Below are 22,053 nucleotides of genomic sequence, written 5' to 3' on the forward strand. Positions count from 1 at the left end.
GGGAAGTTCTACATCGCAAAATATTTAAATTTTCAGATTAAAACATTTTTTGTCTATAAAATTTATAACTTAAAAATATCAACAAAGCACCTCGGATTAAGCGGAACCTCGAACTTTTGAGACTCAAATTTTTAAGACTCTACTGTATATTGGAATAAAAAAAGATGTTTGAAAAGTGAAAATTTCGCATTAATTTTTTTTCAACAAGAGCACAGAGTTACACCAATATTTTGTTTTCATAATTTTATCTATTTTTTTTCTTGCTCTGACTGCATCATCTATCGATGCAAAACGTGTGCAGGTATAAGCAGATTTTTATGCCTACTCTAAGTGTTCTTGGACTTCTTTAGTTATTTTTTTTCTCTTGTCATTTAAATATTCTAGCATCAAAATTTATATGCACTATGCATCGCTTCAATGGTACATAATCTATCTCAATAAATCTTAAGCAATCAAGCAAATTAGGTAGTAAATGAAGTTTTGGTTGAAATATGCTTTTCGGACTATTTTGAAATGCAAAAGACTGAAAAATAATGACAATTGAATAAATGAAAAAAAAAAGCTACTTGTATTTTTTTCCGTGTTATTTTAGAAAAACTTAGTTGGTCTCCCTTGTTTATTTATGTACCTAATAGGAAATATAAGAAAGAAGTTTTCTAAGTTTATTAAATCTGTAATTTATCTATAAAGCTTTGCTAGTTACTTTGCATCAATTACATTTTACTCTTTACAATAATATGTAAAATTCATGAAAACATTAGGAGGAAAACGAAGTTTTAAAAAAAAAAAAAAAACATTTTTGAAAAAAAAAACACATTTTTTTTAAACTACTTGGTTTAAACCAACGTGGTTTAAACCAAACAGCCCTGTTAGTACATTTTGCTTTCACAGCAGAATAGATTAACCAGCACTTGATTTCAGCTTATAAGAAATATTTCTTTCCAATGAACATAAGAAAAAATCTATTCAAAATTCATAAGTTTGAAATTTGTGTGGAATTTTTATATAAATTTAATATTTCCTTTACTTTGTACAACGTAGTAAAAAAGCAGTTCAGCAAAAACTAAGCACCCACAAATATTAGATCTACCTGAAAGTTCTATCCATTTTTGTAGGGAGAGACAAAATGTTTTTAAAAAAATAACAAACACACTACAATTTAATTTCCACCATTTTTATTTCTTGCTACCGTTATGGCAATAATAGCATATTAAAAAATGAATTGTTCTCGGAGGCGAAGAATTCTGTTTTGACATCTTTTCCTTTTGGCATGTTTTCCTACTCAGTTTTTTTTGCAATAAATTCAAGTTCTTGGATGCATGGTGGATGCAAAAGAATTTCCTAGCCTAACCTTTTGATTTTCTGAAAAGTCTCTAAGTTGCATGTGAAGATGTCAAAACAGCACTATATGAGTTCTATGCCTCTAAAAGACAAGACATTCTTCAAAAATGCGATTCACAAATTACTATCACGTTCACAAGAAATCACAAGCATCCATGGTAGTTACATCCTACAGAAGATATTAAATGTTCTAATATCATTTTTTTCATCTTCATAAACGAACAGAACTTGAGGATAAACCTAATATAAAAAAACATTTCTTAAATATTTATAGTATAAATCAGTGTTAATTTCTTTGGTTAGTGGAACCTTTCTTACTGCTCACTTTTTTTCATGGAACCCTTGATGTTTCAATAGTTTGCATTGGTGTTGGCAGTTTTCTGTTTCGGAGAATGCCTTGGTTCTTACCTCAAAGAGTCTACCACATTAACTATTTGTCATTAAATCGCTAATTAAATACACATAATTATAGATCATTTTAATTATTGATGATTGCTAATTATTATTTCTTATTGTAAAATACCAGTACACTTCTATTTGTAATTCTGAGAAATACTCAGAATTTTTAAAAGGTATAAATAACTTCAGAATTTATGCATGAGTTACATGATTAAAATATCTTCTTAATTAGGAAAAGAAATATTGATTTGCTTTACCAACAAAAGTGTTAATAATTCACTTCAATTTATGTAGAAAAAGTTTTTAAACTTTAAAACTTAACCATGTTTAACGTCTCCCCCAGTCACCATTATTGAAGACGGTGGATTTTCAAACAGTGAGGATCGAATCAGGGAGCATATAAGCTACCTTTACTCCTGTTCGGTCATAGGAAAATTTCAGGCCCTCTCATTGGCTTATTCGAGTGTCAATCAAAGATTCAAAGACGCCATTGTAATGTTGCTAGTCGTCTTTCGCACTGTGTTTCTTGTTTGTAATCGGCTAAATACGAATAAGCATTTGCAAATGATATCTTTAATTGAATGTTGCTGGCAAAAACAGCACTATTATTTCCAATCAATTTCATTCTTTGCAAAACAAATGAAAGCTGCCTTTGAGCTACTATGCTTTGAAATCAAAATAGGTGGCACCATCTTTGGGCAAAAAATGCATGTTTTACGACATTGTTTTGATTTAAATTGAAGTTATTTGAAAAATAATTCTCATGGTAAATTATTTTGTAGATAGAAAAGAGCGAACTCTGCAATTTTTCATATTCTTAATGATATTTAATGCAATTTAAACAGCACTTCTTAAAGAAATGATTACCATTTAACTTAATAATAAATACTTCTAGAGAATAATTTAATACATAATAATTTCTAATATAATTTTCTCTTGTGCCAATTTATTTCTAGCTAATGTCTATTGAATATGAGTTAGCATTCAAGAATAAGACCTTTAATTGAGTAGTGAGTGCATCTGGAAAAAGTTCCTTTTTGTTTTGGAAGAATTTCCTTCTTTACAAAAAAAAAAAAAAAACCTAATCCTTTACTTCAAAGATTATGTTTAAAAGAATCAGCTTTTCGCACACTACTATTGGATAAAGTCAGCTGAACAAAATATCATATCGTTATTAGTCAAAAGCTTTATAAAGCTCTCTAAGAGGTTGTCCATTTTTCTTTTTATGTTAATCCGTTTTTTTTTTTTGTCTATATTTCGTTTATCTTATCGTTCATTGGTTCGATTGCTTTATGTGTGTCTTCACTGATTAAATTCATAATCCTGAATTAAATTATAAATAGTCGATGTGTACTCTTTATAAAATGCTAAAACAATTGAGATGTCTGTATTTAAAAAAGAAAGGCTTCCACCTTCATTAAATTCAATTTTTTTAAATACTTTAAAATTTTTTCAATGAATGTATGATATTTAATGTATTTGAATGATTACATTCAAATTGTTTCAGAACTATTTATGAAACCACGAAGGTCTTATCAGCAGTACAGCAAAAAAAATAAGGAAAACTTTTTTGCTAATTTTGCTGAAAATATTTAACAGCTGCAGTTCTCGTCATGGGCCAGTCTAAAAAATTTCGCTGTATTTTTTATTACAATACATTAAAAGTCATATATTGATTTAAAAATTGTCTCAAAAATTGTTGAGTTTTCAAGTTTTAGAATTTTGTGAAACTTTTTTTTCCCCAAATGTATTTAAGTTAAATAGTAAATGAAACTGCATGAAATTCTCTTGAATTGCCTCATCAACTGTGTGTTATAATTTTTTTTAATTAATAATAAATAAATTTAAGGTAACAAACGGTGCAATTTCTGAAAGTTTGACTAGAAATAACATATATATAATTTTACATTATGAAACATTACTTTTTAATGTTATTTTCAATTATTTCATTCAAGAGTTTAAATTACCTATTTCTTTCTACATAACTTTAAATATTGTGAAGAATATTAAAAGATAAAGAATTTGCTGTTTAATTTAAAAAAACTTACATTGAGAATTAGTTGACAAATGAGTTAAATTAAACACCAATAGCTCCTTGTTCAAAAGCGCTATTTTTTGCTTAAAGATAATGCTATTTATTCGTTTAATTATATATTTTACAGTTTTTTTTTTTTTTTTTTTTTTTTTTTTTTTTTTTTTTTTTTAAGCAGAGCATTATTTTATTTTATGAGTTATGAAATTAGAAGGAGACAAGAAGGATATGTTTGCCAGACTCACTCAAAATTCAATTGGAAGTCTTATTGTTGAATGCTAACTCATATTCAATAGAAATTAGCTAGAAAAAATTCGGCACAAGAGAAAATTATAATAGAAATTATGTATTAAATTATTCACTAGAAGTATTTATTATTAAATTAAATGGTAATCATTTCTATAAGAAGAGCTGTTTAAATTGCATTAAATATCATTAAGAATATGAAAAATTGCTGAATTCGCTCTTTTCCATCTACAAAATAATTTACCAAGAGAATTATTTTTAAAATAACTTCAATTTAAATCAAAAAAATGTCGTAAAACATGCATTTTTCGCATAAAGATGGCGCCACCTATTTTTATTTCAAAGCATAGTAGCTCAATGGCAGCTTTCATTTGTTTTGCAAAAAATGAAATTGATTGGAAATAATAATGCTGTTTTTGCAGCAACATTCAATTAAAGATATCATTTGCAAATGCTTATTCGTATTTAGCAGATTACAAACAAGAAACACAGTGCGAAAGAAGACTAGCAACATTACAAAGGCGTCTTTGAAGCTTTGATTGACACTCGAATAAGCCAATGAGAGGGCCTGAAATTTTCCTATGACCGAACAGGAGTAAAGGTAGCTTATATGCAACCAGGGATCCTCCGGTCACAAGTCTGATGCCTTACCGATCAGGCCACCACGGCCTTGCCATAGATACTGGGAGAGTGACTAGTATCAAGGAGAAAATATTTGAAATTGATGTCAAAAATCGTAATTTATGGCAATATTTGGTAATGTTGTAGGAGGGGTATTTGGGATGCTTTTCCGAAATTTGTTCAAGATTGAAGTCCCTTTTAAAATATTTTCGGCGATATTAGGGAGTCAATAGCTTCTTCTGAAACTTTTTCAAAATTGAAGACTTTAAAACCCAATTTTATGTTATCTTTGAAGACATTAGGTGAAAAATAGGGGTTTTGATCTCAAAAAATTTCGAAATTAAAACCTTAAAGGCACCATTTCATGCCATTTTTGATAGTAAAAAATTTGCATTACTTTAGGCGAGAAATAATATTGTTCCCATAGTGGCTATTCCAGATGGGTAATAATGCTTAGATTAGATGCGAAAGTGACAGTAAATGTATTTTTGAAAAGGCGTTATTTTTGTCGATTTTTTAAGTGACAAATTTGAAAGGTGTGAAAAGAAAATATACAAATCTCATGGAACCCCTGAGAGAGCTCCGTGGAACCTTGGGGTTCCGAGGAACACAATTTAAGAGACTCTGGTCTAAATGCTTACTTATTTTTACACCAAAATATAATTCACCTGACGCTCAAAAGAAATGAGGGAGTGGAGTTACTTAACTTGGGGGAACAAAAGAGAATATGAAATCGAAAAGGAGATGACAAATCTGTATCGTAGAGCCAGACTAATGAATGTCTAAAATTTGTGATTTTCCACTAATTAGTGCATTGTATGTAGAATCCTATTTGCATCGAGCCATGTGAACATGATTCTAAAAAAAAAATCCTATGTAATTTTTTACCATTGTTAAAAGAGCGTGTGTCCCATTCTTTGCTTGCGCCAGACTTAAATATTTTCCTCTCTCCTGTAATAGTGATTATGTGACTTATGCTGTTCTGACTCTGAGGTACAGAAATGAAGGCACAACTTTGTCTGCCATGCTTTTTAAAGAGGCAATACAGAAAAACTCTCTTTGTATTTAGGTTCCGTTTTGCCATGAATTTCTTTTTCAATTTAAGTTTTTAATTCTCCCACTTTTGTAACTTTTCTTCAGCTATTTATATTTTCTTTATCAAATGAAGGAGTCGAGAGGAGAAATCAAGGAGAAATTTGAAGTTTTAGAAAATCCCACGCTATCTCTGATTGCTTTATTGTATCATGATTGAAAAAAATTAAAGAAACAAGCACTATAACTAGAAGTCTATTAAATTATGATTAATATACAATCATCTTTTTTTTTAGTATATGTTTCTTTATAAATCATTTCCAAGGACGGATACAAGGGAGGGGCGATGAGCGATATTCAGGAACTTTCTTCGGGATATATTTTTAATATAAAGACTTCAATTTTACATAATCTTCGATGGTGCTCATGGAAAAGGGAGATCTTTTCTGGAATTGTTCCGGAACTGAAGTCTTGAAAACGCAATCATAGTCCATCTCTTTTTACTCTGGGAGATCGAACCGAAATTTTCTACAGGATTGTTTTCAAAATTGAAGTTCCAAAACCTCAATTTAGACCTTAGATGATATTAAGAGATAGGTTCAAGAGCTTACCCTGGATATTTTTCAGAAGAAACACAAAGAGTATTTCGAAAGAAACAACTATAGGACACTTTTGATGTCGTAAAGGAAAGCGATTACAGTGCCCTGAAAATTTTTAGAAATTGGAATTTCAAAGCGTAAAAATCACCCCCTCCTTGAACATTTTCTGGATCCGCCCTTGATCATTTCACTTTTGATTAATATTGCAGCAAAAGTATAATTTAATTGAATTATGTAATAATTTCAATACATCATAGCAACAATTTTAGGTGTAAACATATGGAAATTCAGTGAATTTTCATTTTGTCCAGTGTCGCCCGTTTTGTTTAATTTTTTTCTGTGAGATGGACTTTTTCAAAAAAGTGGACAAAATACCAACCCTGCTCAAGAGCCATTAAAAACAAAAAAAACTAGCAATTAGTTTCCAATGGAAATAAATATCAAATATGTTAAAGTTAAATTAAACTGATTATGCTTTACACATTCTGAAATAAATAAATATACTTAAAACAATGAAAATTCCAAAACAACTACAAATTAATTAAAAGAATATATGCTATATATTTAACTTACAAGTTCAGATCCTGAATTCCTAACTTCACGTTAAACATTTTTGATACTTGGCAGCCAAACCAAACAGGCTATAAAAATACAGTAAAATATTCAATACTTAATATCAGATTTAGCTTTTTTCAGACTGGATCACAATTCTCAAAATGATATTAGCAACTCTCTAACATTATAATTAACAAATGACTCATATTTGCTACAAAATAAGTATGGTGAAATGTGTAGCTAAGAAATGAATGCCTAACGGAATCTATATAAAGAAAACAAAATATATGTGTGTGTATATGTGTATGTTCCCTATACAAATCCACAGTTTTCATCGGATTTCAACCAAATTTGGCAGGGAGGTTCTTGGGCGCCCGAGAAGGAACGTAGGAAGGGTTTCAATTGCCAAAAAAGAACCGAACCGTTCAAATTTCAATTTTAGGGCCCGTAAATGCCATTAATTAATGCTATTATTAGGATGTCATTTTATAAATTTTCAGCTACTATACTGCCATGCAAATCACAAAAGTCGTAACTGCATTTTTTGTCACAATGGAGTTATGGTCCCTAGGTGGTTCTTCGTCACACATTTCACCTAAATACAATGTTTTATAGTCATTTGTCAATGGGAAATATTTTTTAAAAAATTCTAAAAAAGTTGCGTCTGAATCAAATACAAGGAGGTGCAACACTTTAAATGGGAGAATTTCTCATTTTGAACTCTACCACAGATTCGACTTTTGGGCTTAGCACGGCAGTATAGTGTTCAACTACTATTAGTCATTAGATATTTATCTTCAGAAAAAGAGGTTGCTTTACTTATATACTAAAACATATAACTAAATGTTATACCATTTAGCAAACAAATGCTCATTTTAAAAATATGGAAGTGCACCACTTTTACGATGAACGACACATATTTTAAACAGCAAAAATTGAATTAGATTTAAAATATTACTTTGAATTTAGCCAGGTTTAGCTTGATTTATTTAAACCTACTCTTTACCATGGACGTTAAAGTTTCCCTTGATATAAATAAAAACTTTTATCCTGCATATTTTACACACATACAACAAACTAAAATGTATATGTTGTTATAGAATATAGTTGGATAAATTTTCAAACAAAGTCAAGAACACAACTCATCTTCAGGGCTCATATCAAGTGGAAAAATATATATAGGAATTTGACAGCAAAATATAGAGTTTAAAAGGAAAAATATATAGGAGTTAGGTAGAAAAAATATGTAGGAATTTCGAAAAAGTATAGCATCTAGTATGTTTGGAGCACTGTTACAAAAAAAAAAAAAAAAAAAAAAACAGCCGCAGCATCAATACAATTTTATAATGCATGAAGTCATAGCAATGTGAAGACTCACAGATGTGAGAGCAAATGAATTTTTGTACCCAAGGTAGCTTATGTGAATCATGATTGTTTGAGGCAATTTTGATTCAATTAAGCAAAACTGTGTGTGCGTATTTTTCTTTTCTGTTTTTTTTTTTAAACGTGGAAAAAATTCCACATACAATTTCAGAGAACTTTATGAAATTTTTTTTCGTCAAACGAGATATTATTAAAAGTATACTGCACACTCAAAATATCCATTCTCTGATTAAAACAGTATGAAAAAGCAATTACAAAATTCAGATTTTAACTTATGTGCTTCAAAAAATGCATCTCTTATCGATTGCTCAGGTAAGAATTAATTTGGACATTCTTTTTTAAATGTCATAAATCTACCCATAGTTCTCGGTATTGGTACCTAATTTCTTCAATGCTAACATTAACGATGAAAAGTCTCATTGATTCCATGTCTCTCTCGTCTCACTGGTTTTGTTGGATATAAGAGAAAATTGTTACAAATCGAAAAAAAGGGAAGGCTCTGCCTCCCCTTTGTTTCACTATTTACAGAAGAAAAAATACTAATTTTACTAAACGAAGGCCAAGAAAAAAAGACTGTGCTAATGTATCATGTTTGTGGGAAATGGTTCACACCCCTGATTCATTTAAGCGACATGCTTGATTCACAATTCTGCAATTTTTTAATGTTAAAACTGAAGTTCGTTTCGTTTTTGAGGATCTGATTTATTAAAGAGGCTGATTCAATTACCCGGCACTCACTGTAATAGCATTATCCATACCTTACAGTTAATGTGCGTATATACCTGTACACACATATACACAGTCCAGTCACATTAATGTGACCACCACGTACTTTCCACGTCAGAGTTAAATAACCAATCACAGAAGGCAGGTGGCAGCATAGTGCAGTTGAGCGTATATAAAGGGTGTGTGAGGGCTTCGGAAAACATTTCAATCGTTGGCGTAATGCAGAAATGAAGCGATTTATCCGACGTCCAAAAGGGCATGATCATTGGCTTTCGGGCCAAGGGTGGAAGCATTTCCGAAACGGCCGAGTTTGTGAACTGTTCGCGTGCCACCGTGGTAAAAGTATACCGTGCATGGCAAAATGGGACTGTCCAAAATCAGCGAAGTGGCAAATGTGGTGCACCACGGGCCATAGATGACAGAGGCGAACGACGGTTGCGGAGATGCGTTCGGGCAGATAGACGGGCTACCGTTGAGCAACTGACCACCAAAATGAACCAAGGGGCTACCAAAAGTGTCTCCCAAACTACTATTCAGCTAACATTGCTGCGTCCGGGCCTCCGAAGCAGACGCCTGGTTCGTGCACCTATGCTGACTGCTGTTCATCAACGACGAAGGCTAAAATTTGCATACCAGTACAGCAGCTGGATGTCCACTGAGTGGCGACAGGTAGCATTTTCAGATGAATCGCGTTTTATGCTCCATCGGACAGATGGACGTTGGCGTATAAGGTGTGAAATCTCTGAAAGGAACCACCCTGCAACCATTGCCGGAACGGTCCAAGCTGGAGGCGGGAGCATTATGGTCTGGGGAACGTTTTCCTGGCATTCTCTGGGTTCACTGATCATTGTGGAAGGCACGATGGATCAATATAAGAATGCATCTGTCCTTGCAGACCATGTCCACTCCTACATGCGCATTGTTTTTCCTTAGGATGATGGCATCTTCCAGCAGGACAATGCGAGGTGCCATACAACCGCCAGTGTACGTGCGTGGTTCGAAGAGCACCAGGATGAGTTTACCGTCCTCCCCTGGCCTGCAAACTCACCTGACTTAAACCCAATCGAGCATCTGTGGGACCATCTCGATCTAGTTGTTCTCGCCATGAATCCTCAACCGCGTAATCTAGCGCAGCTGGCCACGGCATTAGAGTCGGCATGGCTCAACATCCCAGAGAAAACCTTCAGGGACCTAAGTGACTCTCTTCCTGCATGTCTCGCAGCAGTCCGCTCTGCGAAAGGTGGTTATTCTGGCTTTTGACAGATGGTCACATTAATGTGACTGGACTGTGTATAAAGGGTGAGTTTGACCTAATCTGCCATACCAAAGGGGGTGTTAGAAGAGTTCAAGTAGAGCAAAGAACCATCATTATCCTATCCAATTTGTAACTGTAACCGAGTACATAGAAAACTAGTATGTTGTGGCCATCACGAAACTTTCTTCTATATTTTTCTTTTTTTTTTTTCTGATCCCTCCCCATGCTTGACGAGGAAGCAATATTCCCAACAAAAACAAAATGACACATGCAAAAACTTGACGACTATCCCAATATCTGAATTATTGCAAAAGCAAAGCAAAGAGCGAAAATTGAAAGTTATTTTAAAAGCCTTGCTAGAATGAATTACAAATATTTTATTTGTTAACAAACATAAGATGGCAACAGTTAAAAATTTTAAATCATTGAGATAATATTTCCTATCATTTCCATACAATTAAAATCACGAGAAATACGCAGACGACAATCTATTACGATTTATCTTTCTTATTGTTGCATTAATAAAAATATTATTCGCAAAAAAAAAAATCAACACCTCTTGGAGCGATCGGCGTCAAAATAGAACCAAAGCCTGTTTACATATGGATTCACATATATTCCAAATTTCAATCAGAATGTAGCATTACTTCTTGAGATAGGGCACTCAAAATGGAAAAAAAGAACGGGTGATTGCGCTACCCCCCCTTTTTAGCTGTTGACGCAAAAAATAAAATCAGTTCTTATACCCACTAAGGGCTACTTGCCGATAAATTTTTCTTTCATTCCGTTCATTATTTCTTGAGATACAGCAGTCACAATTGACGACAAAAAACGTTCTATAGCTCAACCCCCGTTTGAGTTATTGACACCAAAATTGAATCAGCACCTGTTCCTGTTAATACCAACATATGGACCAAATTTTGTTTGATTCCGCCAGTTACTTCCTGAGGAATAGCAAGCACGCGTAACTCGAAAAACGTCCCATTGCTCCACCCCCCTTGGAGGAATTCGCGCCAAAAACTAATGGGCACAAGTTCACATAGGGGCACATATGTGTACTAAATTTCGTTTGATTTCATGCGGTAGTTTTTGTTGTAGAGCGGCCACAAAAAACTGGTCACACACAGACGTGACACACATACATACACACACACACATACATACACACACACACACACACACACAGACAGACATTTTCCAAAAATGGTCGAAATGGACTCAGCACACCTCAAAACGTTCGAATCCGTCAAAATTCGAAATTCGAAAATTTGCACGAATCCAATACTTTCTTCTATATATTAGATATAGAAGAAAGTAAAAATGAGCCAAAAAAAAAACAAATTTCTGAGATAAAGATAGATTTTTGAAACTCTTGGATAATCTATACACAAAATAAGTACATATTTGAAAAAAGCAGACAAAATCCTATAAAATGACATTTTTCATCAAGATACAGTGAAACCTGTGCAAGTTGAACACTTGCGGTGCACTACTTTAGTGGTCAACTGAAACAGGTGGTCAACTTACAAAGGTTGCCTTATATGATAATGACTAATTCTGTGCCTGAAAAAAGCGGTCAACATACAAGGGTGGTCAACTTCACATGTTTTACTGTAGTTACATTTTTTAGTGAGCTACAAGCTTTGAAACATTTGAGATACTCAAAGTTGAATCTGTACCAAAATATGTACACGGTATTTTCAAAAACAATTGTTTGAGCTACAACCAGTCATTCAGGGGTGCCCACCCGGGAAGGGGGGAAGGGGTCATGGCGCAGACTGCATAATTGAAATTTTTAGGGAGGGGGGGTTAATAGGTATTTTTCTCTTTTTTAGGAGGGGTCTTTGCAAATTTTAGGGAGGCGCCCTTGCTTGAAGGGCGGGTGGGGACCCCTGGGTCATTTCAACTCAACTAAATGTAAGATTATATGTCACAAAATAAAAAGCTTTCAAAATCTTACAGCAGTTCACTTAAAGTTAACATGCTTTTCTATTAAAATTAAACTAATTAAAAGAAAAATAATTTATTGAAAACAAGTTAAAAGCATCTATATTTTGTATATTTCATAAAAATAATCAAACAGAAGTTTAGTACCAATGCCAACATTAAATATATAAAAGTGCGCAGTGCAGGAGAGAAAGTAAAAAAATGGATCAAAGGCATTTTTAGGTAGCATATCATATCCCACAAAAAAAATTATATATATATATATATATATATATATATATATATATATATATATATATATATATATATATATATATATATATATATATATATATATATATATATATATTGGAGTTAGTGAGAAAATATAGGAGAATATCTGACAAATAATGAAAATATAGGAATTGCAGGAGATATAGGAGGACTATGAGCCCTGCATATTGCATATTGATAGAACATATAATTAGAAATACTAATTCCCAATCAAGATACAGATCTACAACAAACATCTTTTTAATTTTCCATTGTTATAAATTGGAAAATAATACAAATAACAGAAAAAAGCACTCTCATGCATCTTGAGATTACTAACCTCATTGTTTTTAATAGATTCAGCAGCATACTTAAGACATTCATCACTTGTCACATTGATATAAATAGTTTTACGGCCCCCAACCATATTTCCTAGACAATCTACGGTATATGTATGGCCAAATGGATTTTCTGGCCTAGGATCATTTACTAAACAAATCTAAAAAAATAAAAACATAATTGTTCAGAAAAAACAAGTATTTTATCTTTGGTAAAAAATAGCACAATAAAGATAATGTCTTTGAAAATATATATATATATATATATATTACATACTTTATTCTCTACATTAAAATGAGGTTTAACATGTTCTTCATAAAACTTGAGGGGTGTTATGGGGCCAACAACACAGTAATTTTTATTCTTGTTATAATATTCCCATGTAAATGTTTCAGGAGGCACTCCAATGCATATTGCAATAATTCCATACAGCTGGGGGAAAAAAAAGGAAAATGAAGTATAAATAAAACAAAAATAAATAATATGATAAATTATTGCCGAAAAATTAACTGCAAAAAGGAGTAACAAAATAATTTTTGTTAATTCAAGAGGTGTTTTTCTGCATTTTATTTTTATATCTTTGTTTAAAACAGTGTCTTAGTACTCCTTTTGATGAATACAGAATATCAAAAGACCAATGTTATTAAGTACTTTCCCATCTACAAATTGCTTTTGTGTTCACAGAACAATTTGTGGAGTCAAATTTTGCAAATAACAATTCAGTTATGACATACATTGACTATGATAATTTAATGCACAAATTATTAAGACACCTTTAAGGCTTCAAACCTTTTTTTCAGATTTTGACTGATTATCATGAGAATAGAATTTGTTTGAGTTGTGCACTGTTTCAGAGTAACCCCCACACCAATTTCAGACTGCAGCCTTGAGAGTCAATACTTATCCTGAAGTTGGGAAAAAAGCTTGTCAACTTTCAAACCCGTAAAATGCTGTCTCAGAACATTGTCAAGTAGAGGAAACATGCATTAACACAAAAATTCTTAGAAGTTTAGTAAAACTAAAAATTTTTTTCAGTGCTCCAAAATGAATGAAAATGAAGAGTTCCTTTGAAGCTTTTAAGACAGGAAGAAAAATGCAACAGGAAAACGTGTAATAAACATAGCCAAATTCAAGTGTTAGCAGGTTGACGATCTGCTATACAGCCCAGACTCTTTCCCTCCCCCCCCCCTTTTTTTTGTATTTATAGTGTACTACTATGCGATTTCTATTAAATTTGATTTCAAACACATGCATTATATTTTTATGAAAGTGTTTTGGTGAACTAATGCTTGAAATATAATTTTTTTTTTTTTTTGGTTTTGTAATTTTAAAAAATAAAAACTTCAAATTTAGTTATATTTCAAAATGTAAATGAACTATTAACTGAAGTTTCTAACACTTGATTAAAAAAATAAAAATGATCCAATTTAAATTTTAAAAAATTTAATTTAAACTTTAAAAAACTTTTGTTGACAAAAAATATATATATTTATTTTACATTATGCTTTGTTGTTACTAAAAACAATTTTCTACTAGCAATTTACAATCATATAGAAAATGAACATCATTTAAAATGTTATACTTTCAAAAAGAAAATAAGTCCAAATTTTTCACAAAAAAGTATCAAGCTCATACTTTTACCTGGAAATTGCAATATTTTTGAAAAATAGTCAAAAACCAAACTACAAAATAAACCAGAAAAGTCAACTGATTTCAAACTTGAAATTTTCAAAAATCCCTAAATTGTGCAAAAAATATCTCACAAAATAAGAACTATGACATTGATGAGTTTAAAACACGAGATTTCTGAATCAAGGATCAGTCTGTGCTACTTGTATTAAGTGCAGAAGAGCACTAGATACTTCATTACCCACAAAATTCCAAACATTTATGCCATTAAGAACTTACCTCTTCCATACAGGTCAAGATCTTTTCTTCCAATTTTTCATCACTGATGCCTTTCTGAATCATAACATTGAGTTCCTTGGTATATTCACGAACCTAGATAATATGAATAAAAAAGCTGAATTAAAAAACAACCAATTACAGGGTGGCGACAGGAACTGTGAAAAAAAGTTCCCTGACTTTTCCCTGATTTCCCTGATTAAGTTCACCAAATTTCCCTGATTTACGTTACCAGTGATAATGGTTTTCTTTCTTTGCTTTACTTGAAATCCATTGTATGTTTGTATAAAATGCAGTATTTTAAACGTTCTAAGTTATGTAAAGTTGTTGAATTAAAGATATGTTTTAAAAAGATGCTACTTTTTTCAATAAAATGGTTAAAAAAAAACAAGACTATTTTTTTGGGGGGGGGGGGGGGAATAACCTACAAAACAGTATATTAAATTTTTATACAATGGAAAGATTATAGAAAATTAAAAAAAAAAAACTTTACATCCAGAAACCACTTAGCATAAGAATTTTAAGAAACTATTAAAATTACTTTTAAAAACATATGTATTTATGATAGAACTAAAAAGTAATTGAAATTATTTTGACCTAAGTTTTCAAACAGTATAATAATTGTTGCAAGATTAACAAGTAATAGTGAAAGAATAGAAGTAATGCAGTTATTCTTATATAACTAATTGACATATTTATGCAAAACAAATGAAACCATTTGACAAACATTCATAGGGAGCTTTTCTCTAATCAAGAACATAGGTTTTTAAAGGATGAATACAGCATTTTAACAATAAAAAAAAATAAAGATATTTACTTAAGTACACAAGTTAACTCTATTTCAAATGATTTCAGTATGTAACGAGAAAAAATATTCGATTGCTTTTGTAACAAACAACTTTGAAATGCAAGGGGGAAAAAATGAAAAAAAAAGCAATTAGTTAATTTCAAAATATATAAAAGAAGAATACAACTTGGTTATAAAGTTAAAGAATCACTAAAGTCTGAAGAAAAGAAAACCTTTATAATCTGCGGTGACAACAAATAGTATAACGGCAAAACCAAAGTTTTTTAATTGAAAGTTCAATTTTAGCAATTAAATTAAAAACGCGAAAAAGTAATAACTTTCAAGCTTTTATCAGTATTAATTCAAAAACCAAAGATTTCTTTTTGAAATCGTGATTACAGTAAACTAATTACTTCGAGACAATGGAATAAAGGCAAACGAGCAAAGGCATAATTGAAGGCTTCCTCTTTGCCTGTATGGTTGTTTATTTTACGTAGCATTGAAAGCGTAAAAGGAAATTTCAAGCTATGTAAAATAAACAACCTAACAGACACAAAAGCAATCTTAGGAAGTTCATCCTGTGGTTAATAAGTAAGATTCAATACTGTGACGTTGAGGAAAAAGGATGCACAAATATGCGGCAGTATAATCGCACCTCATTAATTTTACTTTTTTTTTGAACAGATAATTGGCGGAAAATGCGTAGGGAATTAAGAGTACTTAACTTTGTAAAGCAAAAAAAAAAATTCTCTTCAAAAAAATCAATTTTCCCTGATTTTTTGTTATTTTTTCAAAATTCCCTGACTTTTCCCTGATTAATAAAGTTCCCTGACTTTTCCCTGATCTCCCTGATTTCCCTGATCTGTCGCCACCCTGAATTATTTTAATTAAAATTTTAAAACATTGTAAGATCTCATGGGAAGATTTAAAGACAACGAAGAAGATCTGATCGTTGTTCTTTAAGAACAACGATCAGATGATCAGATATAAGACAAGGGAGACATCATTTTCTTTTAATCCCAGCATTTTATTGTAAGTCAAAAAATGTGAGTTATAACACAAGACAATCACATAATATACATTACACATAGTCGACGTCCAAAAATTAACCACTTTCAAGTTTTATTTCCCTCTAACTAACCCTCTCCTGCCTCAAGGTCACCATTAAAGATACTTAAAATACTAAAAACAATGTTTTACTGCTCTTATTATCAATATTATAGTCTAGCTGTGATAAGTTGACTTCCAATCAGCTGAAGGCTAAACAATGCTATTAGTTAGTTCCGCTGTTAAAATGGTTATCAGCATTGTGCCAATTTAAGAACTTCCACTCTTTTAATTCAAGCACAAATGAGCTTGTCCAATGTCAAACATCAAGTTACCAGAGCCACACTATAACATTTGCTTAGACAGCAGTTGGAAGTTGCAATTACATTGTTTTTGTTAAATCTTGTGCATGTTTTCTGGAATTTTATGCAGTTAGATTTTGGTACATTCATCTCAGAAGAAGCAGATCACATGATGTCATTAGTTACAGTTAATAAATTTTGCAAATTTTATGAAATACAAAAACCATGCTAGCAAATATGCTTTTGAGCTTATGTTGAAACATATTCCACGTTACACTTTGAGTGGACCAGTAAAATTACATTCTCATGCTTATTGATCTGAAGGAACAACAACCTTTTTTTTAAAAAGATTTCTGATACTGTTATTAACATTTTTTGGTGGGACAAATGTCTTACAAACTGGTGGATATTGTAGTTTTTGACTATAGTACGAGAAAATATTTTTTTACTGTACATTATTAAATGGCCAGGATTTAAATTGATGCAGTTTATCGAACTAAATGAAGGAAACCCATTACGTAACTCTATAATAATTAAAATGGTAATTAAACCTTATAGCACATAATTTAAAACAGACTTTTGCACTACATGTAAAACAATACATTTATAGTTCTCAATTACAAAGATATCAAAATACAAAACATTACAGACTAAAGTAAACAAACAAAAAAGGAATATAAAAATGCAATCTAAGCATTAAATGTTTGAAAGGAAAGGAAAAAAAAAATATGAAAGTCAAATAAAAATATTTACAGGTCAACCAAAAACAAAAGCGCTGAGGAAAACTTAAAAACAAGGGGAAGGAAACTGCAAAGTGATTTTGTTCAAAAAAATTAATTAAAACAAAAACCAATAACAAATAACACAGAAGAGATTTTTTCTTGGAAAAGAAAAGTTTTAATTATTGACTGATTGCTAAAGTATTATAAAGGAAGTAAATGTGTGTGAAGCTTACGAACATGATTGCGAGTTTTTTAAACTAATGTTACAGACACAAAGCAGAGACTACAATAAATTAGTCTGATGAAAATAAGAGAAAACTAATCTGTTTTAAGAAATGAAGGGAGTTCAACTGTAGTTACCCCTAATTTACAGTGTAGCTCCTTCATGTGTGCAAAATTGCTCGACTCACAATAACATTCACTGCGAGCAAACAATACAATCACTATACACACAATGTATGCTTCACTTATATTGATCATTCATTTTATTCAGAATTCAAGCAATCACAAAAAAAAAACTCAATGGCAAAAACATTCTGAAAAGAATTATTTATCTACCAAATCTTGTGCAGTCTTTCCATACTCAAAGAAACATTTAGCTTCAAAAAAAAAGTCTAAAAATTATTCTTATCATATACTTAAAAAGCACGTACCTTAGTTCTCAAGACAGAGTTCAAATGACCAGAACTTTCACAGGAAAATGTCTCAGGGAAGTACTTCTTTGGAATAACTCCATAGCGAGTAATTAAATTGACGATCATATCCCATTGACCTCCTTCTTGAACAGGGTCAGTTAGCAAAAAGGAAATTAAACGGCCAGAAACAGGCTCTCCTCTTTTGAGTACATTCACAATCGTATGTAAAAAGAAATTGCACCTCTCTACCTGCATAAAAAAGAAACAAAATTTTTTAAAAAGAGACTTAAATATTGAAACATTACAAAACCTTTACATTTCACACATTCCTTGAATAATATTGATGCTCCCTAATTCTAACAAATTTGTCGAATATAGGGGCCCGTCCCGAACTTGTTTGGGTTGAAAAAATTATCTGTCGTAAATAAATATTCTGCAGATTTTTTTTTGTTTCAAAATATCATGGTATACACCTTATCATGGTATACTCGTACATGTGCTTTTTGTTTCGTTTTTATGAGGTTTTGAGAGAAACTGATTCATTTCATTTCCTAATCAAGAGAGACCAACCTTTACTTCCCTGTGAACAATATAATCTTCCCATATATAACATTGTACGTCAGTTTTGATAATGGTGATGGCATAAGAAATTTATTAGAAATTGCAATTACTCATATTAGAAATGAAAATGTGCAAGGACCATAGGATTTTGAGAAATATTCCTGACTGACATGCTGCTGATGCTGATCCAGTAAGAATACGACGGTAAATCATATTAGTCCATATTGATTTTACTTGGGGTCCAGTTCCATTGCATACATAAAACAAATTAAAGTTTTGCAGCGAAATTATTGGAATATACTGCCGTTAATTTTAACAGAATGAATATGGGCTCTTAAAAGTATTCTTAAGATACAGAAATCGTACAGAGTCCCTAAAAGGAGACGACTTTAAACAGGCTTAAAGTATATTTGTATGCGTTATCAAGGGAACCATAGGAATACTTTGGGCAGAGTCACCGGCAAATGTGAAGATGACACCTCTCTCAATGTTGTCTTAATCTTTTAGTTTGTTTAGAATCAGGGTTGGCAAAAACCCGTTTTTTTTTTTAAAAAGCCCGTGGACCCAGGGTTTTTTTAAATAAAACCTAAAAAAATCCAATTAAAGCTGGGTTTTTTAAAAAGAAATGTGGGTTTTTAGTCTTTTTTTAAGGGAAAATGTGGGGTACTTGTAGCATATTGTAGCGTAAGTATATGAACAAAGCGCAAAAATTGTCTTGGGGTAAAAAAGCTGGAAAACTAGTTAAAATTCAGCGTTTTCTGAAAAAAAGTATAAAAGACCACAACCCAAGAATGGTGAAGTTTCCGATTTTTTAGTTTCCATGATTACCAACATTTAAGGAAAGTTACTTCTCGAGTGATAAAATCAATTGTTCATTTTTAATTACTACAGTTTTTTTTTTTTTTTGCATTTTACTTTATTGTATTTCATTTTTTATGCAAAACTACTGTAGAGCCTTAAGTAGTTTAAATCTCTTTTTACTGAACTCCAGCTTAATCAAGACATTTCTTTGAACTTTATGTTGCCTGTTTTTCTACTTCTGTGTACAGAGTAAGAAATATTAAACTTTTTTGTAAGATAATGAAAATACTGTACATCCTAATATGTTAATTTCTAAAAAATATACCTTGTTTATTTGAAATTTGTGACGTGTTGGTTTGCAGAAAATAATTCACATGAAAGCCTTTTAGCTAGAGTAGTTTCCTCTGTAGTCTACAAATATTGAGAAAATCAGACGTGACAGGACTAAGTCAAGTTATTTATTGACCAGCTAAAGAAAAAAGTTAAATATATTTATTTAAAATCTTTGAAGTATTTTTTTAATGTCATCAAGAGTTAAGAAATACTATTTAAGTTCAAAATTCATTTTTTATATCCAATGTCTGTGGTAAAGAACAAATAAAAAATAAGTTTAAATTGTGAAAGTATTTAAATTAATCCATTTTTTAAAAACTTCTCAGAAAATTTTTAAAAAACCCCAAAAGTGGGCTAAAAAATGGGGTTTTTTTAAATGGGTTTTTTTCAAAAAACCTATTGGGTCCAATCCGGTCAACCCTGTTTAGAATCCACAGCTTCTATATACAAACAGTGGCTTATGGAACATCTGTAATACATTATGCGGCAGACCTTTTGATGACGCTATCCAAATGGCCCATTTTTTTCTTATGGAACGTACAGTCTTTCTGAAGGGGGCCATTCAAAGTAGTTTAAACATGGAGTGGTCAGTTTTTCAACCACTAAGGAAAATTCCAGCAATTAAGTTTAAAAAAAAAAATACAAACACGTCCTCAGTCTGCCTGTTGATTTTGGCTAAATTTATTAAACATTTTTCAGTTCCACCGGAATGCCGATAAAAATAGATTTACGTTCTTGTATCATAGGCGAGTCGTTGATCGGTTACTACAGTACAACCTCGATATCTCAAATCTCTCGGGACGGGAAAAAAATTTGAGACATCAAGTTTTTGAGTTATCAAGGTTTTAAAAAAATTACACTAAAAACTCTCACAATTGCACACACATACGCTATATGCATTTATATATGTACTCTGAGACCACTTTGAATTACAATCAATAAAGTTGTCTTCAATATTTTACTAGATTTGAAATTTTATAATTGTCGAAGGTGCACAGGAAGAGATTTTGAAATGAACAACAATTTCAACTTGGTTTTTCACCTAAAAATTTAAAAATTCTTATCTTCAACTAGTAGCTCCCCACATTCAAAAAAGTTTTCAGCAGCCATTTTGTAGGAGTTAAGAAAGCAGAATGATGAAAATGAGGAACGCATTTTCCGTTTGCACTTGAAAATTGACTGGCGAAAAATCAACCCCCTTTCCTCAAAGTGGGCAACATGTTCGAGAGAAATGCACAAAGATTCTAAACTCTGGGGAAAACACAGCACCCCTTTCATACCAACACTTCCCTATTATCTTGCTTCAATTCCCTAATCACAAAGTTTCCAAGAAGAGAGATGAAAACTGGTCCCTGGAACTGGTTTTACTACAAAAATTGCCAAAGAAAAACGACAACTGAAACTTGCTTCTGTGCAAAAATTTCGATATATCAAGGGTTTCGAAAAATAAATTTCGAGATAACTATGGAAAATACATAGGGTTTTGTATAGAAAATGCAGGGGAAAAATATTTATTCGAGACATCAAGGGTTTCGAGATAAGGAGGTTCGAGATATCAAGGTTTGACTGTAATTTAATTGCTTTGGAAACATATTCATTCCGTAGGAAGCAATCATGTATTAATCTTGTCCAAAACATATAAACATACAAAATAAACCCTCTCTCTTTATAATTTAGTATAGATAATAAAAAAATTTTGAAAAGAAAATAGAACAGACTTCAAAATTGCTCTAAAAAGTGAAAAATAATTTATTCTTTAAACACCATCGATAATACTTTTAAACATAATTTTTGAAGTTGGTGCAAAAACAAAAAGTAAAATCCAGAGTAGCGATGCTTCATTCATATTTTTTTCAGAAAATCATCCAAAGTTAGGAACGAAACATTTATATCGTTACTCAAATATGCTGTTATCAATGCATAATGTAAGTGGTAGTGAAGAAACTAGGCCTGGTTAAACTTATAGTTGTAGTTGAGTTATGGCTGTGAATGATCTTATCTATCGTTTTTGTGCCAAATTAAAAAATTATGTTTAAAAGTATTATCGATGGTGTTTAAAAAATAAATTATTTTTCACTTTTTACAGCAATTTTGAAGTCGGTTCTATTTTCTTTTCAAAATTTTTTTTATTTCATTCTTTTTAGTGTAAATGTAGATATTTCAGTAAAAGTAAGAAGTTACCTAGTAAGAAGTTCGGCTCTATATCACTGTATTGCTTTAGAAAAGCCTTTAT

At 31.4% G+C, this 22,053-nt stretch overlaps 1 protein-coding gene across 1 annotated transcript in view; it reads right to left on the reverse strand.

The window, feature by feature from the left end:
* Positions 1-22,053, reverse strand: part of LOC129223794 (bleomycin hydrolase-like) — a gene marked incomplete at its 5' end in the record, with an annotated part of 58,447 nt that overhangs the window by 11,833 nt on the left and 24,561 nt on the right. The window contains 5 exon segments of the mRNA XM_054858150.1: positions 6,844-6,911; positions 12,729-12,887; positions 13,004-13,159; positions 14,636-14,728; positions 18,144-18,374. Coding sequence (XP_054714125.1) covers positions 6,844-6,911; positions 12,729-12,887; positions 13,004-13,159; positions 14,636-14,728; positions 18,144-18,374 — 707 coding nt within the window.

The sequence above is a fragment of the Uloborus diversus genome, chromosome 6 (assembly GCF_026930045.1).
Source record: "Uloborus diversus isolate 005 chromosome 6, Udiv.v.3.1, whole genome shotgun sequence".
Lineage (NCBI taxonomy): Eukaryota > Metazoa > Arthropoda > Arachnida > Araneae > Uloboridae > Uloborus > Uloborus diversus.